Genomic DNA, 11,545 nt, shown 5'->3' with positions numbered 1-11,545 from the left:
GGCAACTGATCAATGTTTCTCTCCCACACAGATCGTTTGTCTCTCTCAAATCTATAAACGTCCCCTTGGGCGAGGATTAAAAATAATAAAAATTAAGTTTTATTTTAAGAGGTAAAAATGTATACATCTTATAAAAGAAGTGGCAACATTTCCACGGAATTCAAATCACAGTTTGGATCTTCAAGATTCCAGTGTTGTATCCCAGGAAGGAAAACGTGGTCAGTGTTGAGACAGCAATGCCTCCTCTGGACATCCTGTTCTCCATGAGCACTTTCTGTATCGCCATCCTCTCACACGGTAGGATAGCTGGCCGCAGTGGCGATTCCGCAGTGGTTGTTCCGGTCTTTGGCCATCTTGATGTAGCCCTTATTGCCCCAAGCTTCGCCCCAGCTGAAAGAAAGGAGGGTTTTCCATTTTATACAAATAATCAAACACCTGGACTTTTATTAACAACTACGCCTGATACTTAAACAGTGCACCCGAGAGGCCCAAACAAGATTCAGAATCAGGAGAGGGGGTTTCAGTTCTTGGCTGAGTTCTAAGCCTGCACCTAACTTCTCTCCCCAAAGCTTTCACAGAACTGCAAATTCAGAGAGAGAGAAAAAGCAAACTCTTGGGGCCAGATGTGTTTCATAATTAAGAAATTTTTTTCTTTTTTTTCTTTTAAATATATTTTATTGACTTTTTACAGAGAGGAAGAGAGAGAGATAGAGAGCTAGAAACGTCAATGAGAGAGAAACATCGACCAGCTGCCTCCTGCACACCCCCTACCAGGGATGTGCCCGCAACCAACATACATGCCCTTGACCGGAATCGAACCTGGGACCTTTCAGTCCGCAGACAGACGCTCTACCGCTGAGCCAAACCGGTTTCGGCCATAATTAAGAAATTTTTCAAATTTAGAAATGTAATGGTACAAAAACTATAAGATTCTCCAGCAAGCTGAGGCAGAATCTTCACGTTACAGTCACACACTCGTATGCCGTGTTCCTTAAGTGGGATGAAGACCTCTGGGATTTCGGCAGAAGTCTTTGTCCCACTTAAGGAACACACAGGCATCCGAATGTGTGATCATAATGTTAAATTTCGGCCCTAGCCGATTTTGCTCAGTGGTTAAAAGCATCAGTCCACGAGTTCCATTCCGGTCAAGGGCACATACCTCGGTTGCAGGCGGGTGTGGGAGGCAACCAAACAATGTCTCCCTCACATATCAATATTCCTTTCTCTATCTCTCCCCCTCCCTTCCACTCTCTCTAAAAAAATAACCAATGCAGCCCTAGGCGGTTTGGCTCTATGGACAGAGCATCCGCCTGCAGACTGGAGGGTTCTCGGTTGATTCCAGTCAAGGACACATGCCTGGGTTGCAGGCTCACTCCCACATGCCCAGTGGGGGGTGTGCAGGATGTAGCTGGTCGATGTTTCTAACTCTCTATGAAAAATCAATAAAATATATTTTTTTTTAAATCAATGCAAGGAAAGAAAATCCTCCAGTGAGGATTAACAAAAAATAAGAAATAAAATAAATAGGACTATAAAGAAAAAAAGAAGAAGAAGAAAAAAGACTTCTCGATTTTCAGAAGTGTGCTCAAGAGTTTGAAGACCTGTATCCACATAGTGATTCCAAAAATGTCTTTCTTTTCAAATAGAAGTACTTTCAGCAGCTTGTACCTGTTCTTGACGATCCAATATTTATTGCCACTTGAGTCTTCTCCTTCGAAGCCATAGCCAACCACCAGGACGCCATGATCCAGATTCACACTGCTGCAGTGCCGCTCGTAATAAATGCCTGGGAAGCAAAATTCAACCCTGCATATCAACCACAGTGAGGGAGGCCTCTCAAAAGTCAGCTCAATGACATAAAACCAAGTAAGATTTGAAAGCAAGATCTTTTTTTTTTTTAATCTAGGCTAGGGAAGTAGGCCCTCCTCTAACACTAGCAGAAATGTGAACTGGCACAATCTCTTTTGTAAACAATGTGTCAGTCAGGAGGCATACAGACACTTCTGGAAGCCCTGTCATTCTACTTTTAGGATGTCAGTCTTAGGAAATAGCACAGAGCACAAAATTTGAACTTGAGTCAAAGGATCTCCGTAGTTTTAATTACAATAGTCAAATTCTTTGGAAAATTTTAAAGGCCTAACAACTGGAAAAAGGTCAAGTATTAAGCTATGCCAATCAAATGATGTAGCCATTTAAATATATTTGTGAGGTGCTTCAAACCATGACGCTATAGCTCACATCATGTCAAACGGAAACACCGGGGGAAGGTATTATGTGTGCACAGTGAACAACGCTAAATCCACATACCCAGAAAGTATGCAAGCCAAAGAGTGAAATCTTGCTTTGTGTCCATTTTTCTGCCTAAACTTCTACATAGACAATGCTTACCGTCTTGATAGAACTGGAAGCTAAAATGGCTCGCATCGATGGCAACAGAGATGGGCCCCACGGTTGCCACTGCCTTCATGAGGGCACTCTCCTGCGGAGGGATGTCCACGAAGCCGGTGACATTGGCCACAGAATCCTCGGGCCTGTATTTGCAGGGTCCTTCCTTTAAGGGGGAAGGGGAAGAGGTCTGATTACTAGCCCACCTCCCGGGAAGCATGAGTTTCAGGCAGTAGGCAGCTTCATGATTTCCAGGTTAAGCCTGTGAAATGCTACTGGCTGTTTTGAAAATTAAAAACGAGCTGGTATCTATTCAGTCTACCTCTCCATAAGAAATGTTTCACTCGGAAGAACAATGTGCTACATATAGAATGGCATGTGTGTCTCCATGTAACCCAGGAATAAGAACTGTGAACATCCCAAACAGAACTGTGTTTGATGAAAGTTCTGACAGTTTATAGACTCTACGGTCTAAAATATGCATTCTAAAACAGTTAAAAATATGAATTCTAAATATGGCATCTGTTTGCTCTAAAGGGATGGCAGAGATAAGAACTTTGCTTACCTTTGCTTGATACGGATAGGACTCCTCCGAGTCCAGGCCTCCGTTGCACTTCACATACTGGAAGGCATAATCCATTAGGCCACCATTGCAGCCCTTATTGCCTTGAGCCTGAGAGCAGTCCACAAGGTTCTGCTCACTCAATGAGACAAGCTTGCCAGTTTTCCGGAACATCTGTCCTTCAATGGCACCGGTTGCACTAAATGCCCAACAAGAACCACAGTGACCCTGAAAACAACATAGAAGCTCTCAGTCTGCAGAACAAATAGCAAGGTTTTGACAACTTGGCCAAACAATGTGTCAACTCTTAAAAATTAGTGAAAACACATATTGTCCCAGTCTACCACAGTCTACCACAGCCACAACGCCAACTCGTTTTACGGCTTCACTCTTGGGAGCCCTGCTGAGTGCTGCCCTACCTGGTTCTTCACGGGGGTCACATAGCCTTTTTCCCTCCAGTCCACGGCTGGGGGGATCTCAGCGGCGCAAGGTTCCCGGAACAGTCTCCTCCTCTTGTGCTTCTGGTTCTGATGGCCATTCATCACCTGCGTGTACTCTTCGTTGGTCTTCAAGGAAAAGGAGGTAGAATGTTGGCAAACGAGGCATTGTGCTGGTATGGTAGGTACTGAGGGAGGAGAGAAAGCGCAAGGCAAGCCTCCCAGGCCACACGCACCATGTCACCAAAAGCATTCATTGCCAAGGTGAAGGCCTGTCTCCCGAGGTTGTATTCCTGGTTGTGCAGGTCGATCATCCTCATGTTCTTCTCCCACACCGATCTCCTCCATCCTTCTTCATTCTAGAGGCAAGCATATGACCAACCTATCCGTTTTACTGCTATCTAAAACCAAGTCACCTTCACCAAGTGGATTTGCAGACCAGAAACTGAGGCCAGGAGAGGTTTTTACTTCTGTTCTCCAGCACCCGTACACCGGGAAGGTTTGCCCATATTGTGTCAGTAATGGGTGTCATGAAGCCATTGCCTTGGGAGGAGCCAGCTTCAAGAAGCTACTGTCTGCACTAGCTGGTTTGGCTCAGTAGATAGAGCATAGGCCTGGGGACTGAAGGGTCTCAGGGTCAATTCCTGGTCAAGGGCATATTCCAAGGTTGTGGGCTGGATCCCCAGTTGGGGGCATGCAGGAGGCAGTCGATCAAATGATTCTCTCTCTTCGTTGATATTTCTCTTTCCCTCTCCCTTCCTCTCTGAAATCAATAAAAAATATTTTTTCTAAATCTATTTTTATTGTGTGTGGGTTGTTTTTTTTTTTTTTTTTTTTTTACAGAGAGTAAGGGAGAGGGATAGAGTTAGAAATATTGATGAGAGAAAATTGATCAGCTGCCTTCTGCACGCCCCCTACTGGGGATGGAGCCTGCAACCAAGGTACATGCCCTCGACCAGAATCACACCCAGAATCCAACCCAGGGCCTTTTGTCCGCAGCCGGAGGCGCTATCAGATATCGGAGTCTTATCCACTGAGCCAAACCATTTGGGGCAACAAAAATATATATATATATATTTTTTTTTATTGTCTTTAGAGAGGAAGGAAGAGGGGGGAGAGAGGTAGAAACATCAATGATGAGAGAGAATCATTAATTGGCTGCCTCCTGCATGCCCACTATTGGGGATCCAGCCAGCAACTCATGCATGTGTCCTTGGCTGGAATAGAACCCAGGACCTTTCAGTTCACAGGCTGACACTATCCATTGAGCCAAACCAGCTAGGGCTAAAAACACGTTTTAAAGAAAACAAAGAGCTACTTTCTGCTGTAAACTCCCAAAAGCCTGGGCCATTCTCTGATCATTTCAGGTGTCACCAACCGGGCCATAGACTTTCCCATGAGTTGCCTTCCACCGGTGCCAGTGTGCCTCTAAACTTCCAACCAGTTTTGGAGCAGCTGAAGCTATTCCCAAGTAAAGGGCAATCAAGAGGAATGCAGGATTCATGTTTCAGCACCTAGGGAGGGAAAAGAAAAAGTAGCATCTGATTAAACCAGTCCTCCTAGAAAGCCATCCTACCTTCTGGAGACGTCACAGGTGTAAAACATGAATGTATCCCCCCAAGTATTTGCACAGGGGCTGCGGAGGGAGGCTAAGCATGTGGGAGCAGAAAAACAGCCTGCAGACCCCACTCCTGCCCCAGGCCGGGCGGGGACACACTGTCCCGAGGCTCAGAGCACCGCTGGGCCCGGGGACAGCAGACCCGCAGGGCCGGGCGGGCTTGGGGGGTGCGGGCTGCCCCCCGCCCCACACCAGCCCACCGCTGCCAGGGCGCCGGGGCCCCGCAGCCGGAGGTCAAGCTGCCTCGCCCGCCGCACCAGAACCCAGGACGATGCCTCCTGGAATCCCCGAACCCTCCAACCTCCCTCCACCCGCAAGGCTGGTTCCCGGGGGGCCGAGCACCGTGGAGCCCGGCCCGGCCTGGGGACGCTCACCTTCGGGGGCGCCGTCTGCACGTGCGGGTCCTGGATCCTCGATCTCCGACGGCTGTGCCTCCTCCGCGGCAGCGGATTTAAAGCCTCGGGAATCCGGCCCGTGCGGCCCGCCCCCACGAGGCCTTCCTGCGCCACGATCGGCTGACCGGGCCGGTGGGCGGGGCCCGGAGGTGGAATTCCAGGCACCTGAGTAGCTTCTGCCCGGAATTGCCCCGTGCCGACCCGGGGGATGGAGGTGGAGGGCGGTGGGAGGAGGGCCCTGGGGCTGTGCTGAGGGCTCAGCGCCTCCCTGTGACCCCGAATTCACGGGCTCAGCACGTGGTTCACGAAGAGAAGCCTGTGGGGAGCCCCAAGCGCTTTTGCCGCGGGCCTGGCCCGGCCGGTCCCGAACTGTCCCCGAGGGCCGAGGACGATGCTCTGGGAGGGACTCCAGTTTGTTAGACCGGGAAGGCGGGGCGGGCGCCGGAATGCAGGGCCCTGGGGCAGATGCGTTATCACGGTTTCAGGGTGGGTGCAGCTGGACATGGAAGAATCTGGGCTGGTTTGGCCGCACGCAGTCACTGGCCTTAAGGGAGGGTGTAGGCGGGTTCTCCCGGGGAAGCCAGGCTTTCTGTGAGGCTCCTTTCCTGCCTTCCCGGTCCGGAGTCGTCTTCCTTCCCAAGCCTTTCTCAAAACCCACGGAAAGGAGCTCTTTACCGGAGAGTTTGATTTAACAGGAGGAAGAGGGAAGGCAGACAATCGATGATTCTCTCTCATCATTTATGTTTCTATCTCTCCCTTAACCTTCCTCTATGAAATCAATAAAAAAAATTTTTTAAAAATAGCCGAGACCGGTGTGGCCCAGTGCGTCAGAGCGTCGGTCTGCGGACTGAAAGGTTCCAGGTTCGATTTTGGTCAAGGATATGTACCTTGGTTGTGGGCACATCCCCATTGGGAGGTGTGCAGGAGGCAGCTGATCGATGTTTCTCTCTCATCTATGTTTCTAGCTTTCTATCCCTCTCCCTCTCTGTAAAAAATCAATAATATATATATATATTTAAAATTAAAATTAAAAAAAATAGCATGTTTCTCAGTTGCAGGCTTGATCCCTGGTCCTCATCCATACAGAAAGCAACCAATTGATGAGTCTCTCACATCAATGTTTCTCTCTCTGTCTCTCCCCCTCCCTTCCACTCTAAAAATCTATGGGAAAATATCCTTAGGAGAGGATTAACAACAAAAATATATATCGTTACCTCATGTTCCTTTCCACATCACCTTTTTCTATGCATGTTTTAAATTATTTTGATAAAAATGGAGTCAATGTCCATGTGAATTTGTAAACTAATTTCTATTTAGCACTAAGTTGATAAACCTAAAAGCACAATCAGATGCATAATCTTTTTTTTTTTTTTACCGTGGTAATATGTATGTAACAAAATATCTATTTTAACTATTTTTAAGTGTAGAGTTTAGTGACATTAAGTTCATTCACATTGTTGTCCAGCCATCACCGCTGTCCAAGTCCAGAACTTTTCATCTTCCCAAACTGAAACTCTATACTCATTAAACAATTATCACTGCATTCCTCCTCCCACAGCTCCTGGCAGCCACCATCCTACTTCCTCTCTCGTTATCGACAAAAGGAATGTCCAAACCTGTAGAGGACTTTTGAGTTTATTTGAACCAAACGGACAAAGTCTGCCACACAGCAAGATCTGAAACGCTCCAGAGAATAACAGTTTTGCAGTTGTTTTTAATCCTCGCCTGAGGACATGTTTTTATTGATTTGAGAAAAAGGAAACACCTATCGGTTGCCTGCCATACACACTCCGACTAGGGGTGGAACTCACTACCTGAGTATGTACCCTGTAATTTTTCAAGGTTCATCCCTAGTGTCGCCTGTGTCAGAATTTTCTTTTTTTTTAAAAAGGTGAATTTCATTGTATCAATGTACCATGTTTTGTTTAGAGAAACAAAAATTCATGCCTGAATAGACATGTGAGTTATGTCCACATTTTACTATTTTGAATAATGCTGCTGCAATCAACGTTATAGTACAAATGTTTGAGGCCCTGTTTACAGTTCTATATGTATGTACATATTAAAAAATATAATTGCTAGATATGATAATTCTATGTTTAATCTTTTTCTATGTTTTCCTTCGTGGCTGCATCATTTTACAATTCTACCAGCATTGCATGGGGTTGCCCTCTGATATGATTTGCAAACATTTTCTCAAATTTTGTGAGTTGCCTTTGCAGTATATTGGTAATGTCTTCTAATGCACAAATGTTTTTAATTTCAATGAAGTTTGATTTATCTATTTTTTTTTTTTGGTTGCTTGGTGACATATCAAAAAGATATTACTAGGTCCAATATCATTATCCAGTAAGTCTCTTCCTTTGTGTCGGCATCTGAAGTTTTGTAGTTTTCTCTCTTACGTTTGGGTTTCTGGTCCATTTTGTGTTAATAATTTGCACATGGTATAAAGTCAGGTTACAACTTCATTCTTCTGCATGTGCATATCGATATCAACGTTTGTTGAAAAGACCACCTTTTCCCTATTGAATGGTCCTGGCAACCCCATACCATTTTAAAAAATCAATTCATTAAAATTTTTGTTTTAGCTCTAGCCGGTTTGGCTTAGTGGATAGAGCATCGGCCTGTGGACTGATGGGTCCCAGATTCGATTACGGCCAAGGGCACATGCTGGAGTTGCAGGTTCGATCCCCAGTGTGGAGCATGCAGAAGGCAGCCCATCAATGATTCTTTCTCGTCACTGATGTTTTTATCTCTCTCTCCCTCTCACTTCCTCTCTGAAATCAATAAAAATATATATTGTTTTAATTTTGTTTTAAGATCTTTGAGGAAATTGAAGCTCTTCTCTCTCAAACACAACTGGAGACTGGAACTTTTAGGCTAGAAAAATGTAAATAAACTGGAGGTTTAAGAAACGCTTTTTAATACACCAAGAAAATCATCACAAACCGGAGTCTGATACAGGGGTTTCAGAGCTGCCCTTGGAGCGCAGTGGAGGGTGGGAAAGCCTGTGACGGCGTGAACGCCTGCACCTGGGGCAACACCCTGCGGAGCAGGTGCTGCCCCAGAGAATGGCATCCCCTTTGCTTTTTGGACTGGGATTCAAATGCAATGGAGAAAGCATAGACTCTTTTTATAATAAATGGGCACCACATATACATTTTTACTAATGTTTTAGAGAGAGGGGAAGGGGGAGATAGAAACAGGAAGGGGAGAACATCAGTAGGCTGCCTCCTGCAAGCCTCCTACTGGGGATTGAGTCACATCTCAGGCCTGTGCCCTCAACAGGAATCCTCCTGTTTCCTGGGTCCATGCTCAACCACTGAGCCACACTGGCCAGGCCAAAATCTAAAACTTGACCAAGAATCATCTAATGCCAGAGAAATATCGAAGACCATTTAAGCAAAAATTGGGGACATTTATTTTTACAAAATGTGCTAAATTATGTATTATATAAAGACATCATTTTGTTCTTATCTCTACTCTTCTGTGCCAGTTTCTTTGTTAGATAACTCAGACGAGAGACAAGACAGGTGTCTCTGAGGTACTGGGATCTAGCTTGTGTTCATGAATAACAACTACCAAAAACAAACAAACAAACAAACAAACAAAACAAAATGAAGGAAAAATAAAACACCACAAACACTGTTGTTCAAAAACAGCCCATGACACTCCAATTAGGACCAGCCTCGTCATGCAAATACTAAGCACGGCTATGAAAACACACCTCCACCTACTTAGCTCTCCATCACTGAGCTTCTGGGAGAGCTGCCTAGCTCCTGGATGTGGAGGTTACAGGGTAACAGGTTCTTGTGGTTATGACTTCTGGAATGGGGTCCCCTCACTTCTGGATTCTCCTCCTCTACCCTCAAACACACCTACTATCCTGTCCTTGCCCACTCCAAGGCTAAGCAAATATCCTCTTTCGCTTGGTTTCTCAAGAAGGCACTGGTCCTCTCACTCTCCAGATTACGTGTGCTACACCTGCCGGTCCCCGTCCTCTCTCTGATTCCCATCTTCTTTGTTTCCAGAGGCTTCTAAAACCATCACTGCCTGAATCCCTCCTAAGGAGACAAGCCTTCTTTGGTGTGCACAGTGAGTTAACTGACAGGTGTATTTAATGCAGCAAATGAGCACAAGTATCTTTGGCTAAGGGACAGTCTTTGTGTGGGTGGATAATAATGTAGGAAGAGGATATATTAGTCATGACTCTCTTAGTTATGGAGGTGGAAGCACAACTCTGCTTACGAGAAATAAAAACAATAACAATAACAATAATAATTGATTTATAGAACTTGAAAATCAGGGGTGGCCATGGCCACAGGCTTGATTGGCTCTAGTGGTTCAAACTCAGTGGTTCAAACTCCCTATCACTCCCTCTCTCATCATACCTTCCATTTGCAACAGCTTCATTCTTCTGGGCCACTCAAGGTGCCAGGGGACATGGCCACCAGCAGTTCTGGGGTAACAGTAATTTTTGACCTTAGAGACTTGTCTCCCAGTATTTCCTAGTCTAAAAATATTGGGAGTTTCCTAGTCACTTAAATGAAAAACCTTATTTTGGCACAGTTTCCCGTCCAGCATTACGATGTGACAGTGTGGTTACCCTGCAGGGCTACATAGGAGCAATGCAGAGTTACTCTTTCCCCCAGTGAATCCTCACCGGAGAATACTTTTCCATCAACTTTTAGAGAGAGTGGAAGGGAGGGAAGAAGACAAAGAGTGAAAAACATGGGTGTGAGAAAGACACATGGATTGGTTGTCTCCCGCACATGCCCCGACCAAGACCAGGGTGGAGAATCTAGCCTGCGACCGAGGTATGTGTCCTTGACCTCAGTCTGAGGGCCTACGCTCTATTCACTGAGCCAAACCAGCCAGGGCTAGAGTTACTTCTTGAAAACAGTAACAGAGATTCCACTGGCTGCCTTCTTAGAAAGTTGTTCCATGTCACGTCCACAAACAGAATTTAATGCCCAAGTCATTTTTGTTCACTCAGACAGCCAAATTACCATGAACAAGGATTACATCATTATAGCTGATATTTGTAACTGTTTCAATAATTTGCATCCCAAGTTCTAAGGACCTACATATTAAATACAGATTTGTTTAATGAAATGTATAGTTTTATTAACACAGTATAATAAAATTTACTGATCTGACCCTGAAATTAATATTCCAATTTGGTTCTGGTTGCCTAGTCAGCGTCAGAACTGTATACTTCCACTGTGCTTCTGCAGGATGTTCACAACGTCCCATAGGGTTCTAGCCAGTCGGCGTGGCTCAATGGTTGAGCATCGACCTATGAACCAGGAGGTCACAGTATGATTCCCAGTTAGGGCATATGCCCGGGTTGTGCACTCAATCCCCAGTACGGGCAAGCCAATCTATGATTCTCTTTCATCATTGATGTTTCTGTGTCTCTCTCCCTTTCCTTTCCTCTTTCTGAAATCAATAAAAACATTTTTTAAAGTGTTCCAGGCAAAGACATTGTATGTACATATGCATAACCCATGGACACAGACAGTGAGGTGGTGAGGGCCTGGGCCAGGGGAGGCTGAAAGGGGGTGATGGGAGAATAAAGGGGACATATGCAATACTTTCAATAATAAGGATTTTTTTTTTAAAGTGTACCAGGGTCAGGCCCTGGCTGGGTAGCTCAGTTGGTTAGAGCTTCTGCTTAATATGCCAGAGTTGCAGGTTCAATCCTCAGTCAGGGCACGTACTAGAAGCAACCAATGAATGCATGAATAAGTGGAATAACAAATCAATGCTTTTCTCTCCCTTCCTCTCTCTGTGCCTTCCTCTATCTCTAAAATCAATACATTTAAAAATATATATTTTATTGATTTCTTTTACAGAGAGGAAGGGAGAGGGATAAAGAGTTAGAAACATCAATGAAAGAGAAACATCTATCAGCTGCCTATTGCACAACCCCTACTGGGGATGTGCCTGCAACCAAGGCACATGCCCCTGACCGGAATCGAACCTGGGACCTTTCAGTCCGCAGGCCAACGCTCTATCCACTGAGCCAAACCGGTTTCGGCTACATTTTTTTTAAAATTAAAAAATAAACGAATAAAAGGGTCCCAGGGTCAGTGTACTTGGGAACTTCTGGATTAAGTGAGTCTCATTCCCACAGAACTGACGC

The 11,545-nt window shown here is 45.4% G+C and overlaps 1 protein-coding gene across 2 annotated transcripts; it reads right to left on the bottom strand.

Annotated features, from left to right (window-relative positions):
- Positions 1-275: 275 nt before the first annotated feature.
- CTSL (cathepsin L) lies at positions 276-5,113 on the bottom strand. 2 transcript variants are annotated; one of them, XM_036433607.2, is made up of 7 exons: positions 4,763-5,111; positions 3,621-3,743; positions 3,367-3,513; positions 2,951-3,175; positions 2,389-2,551; positions 1,669-1,786; positions 276-390 (listed from the first exon to the last, which is right to left on the bottom strand). In XM_036433607.2, exons 1-7 carry the CDS (start codon positions 4,886-4,888, stop codon positions 291-293), a joined length of 1,002 nt encoding a protein of 333 aa, XP_036289500.1. In that variant the 5' UTR covers positions 4,889-5,111; the 3' UTR covers positions 276-290. The 2 variants fall into 2 exon arrangements, with proteins under 2 accessions (XP_036289500.1, XP_045436022.1); XM_045580066.1 differs by lacking the exon at positions 276-390 and having other exon boundaries at positions 1,519-1,786; positions 4,763-5,113.
- Between the last annotated feature and the right edge of the window lie 6,432 nt (positions 5,114-11,545).

Source organism: Pipistrellus kuhlii, unplaced genomic scaffold (assembly GCF_014108245.1).
Source record: "Pipistrellus kuhlii isolate mPipKuh1 unplaced genomic scaffold, mPipKuh1.p scaffold_m20_p_12, whole genome shotgun sequence".
NCBI classification, from domain to species: domain Eukaryota; kingdom Metazoa; phylum Chordata; class Mammalia; order Chiroptera; family Vespertilionidae; genus Pipistrellus; species Pipistrellus kuhlii.
Note: the sequence above shows the minus strand (reverse complement) of the source record. Positions and strands in the feature narration are given on the sequence as shown.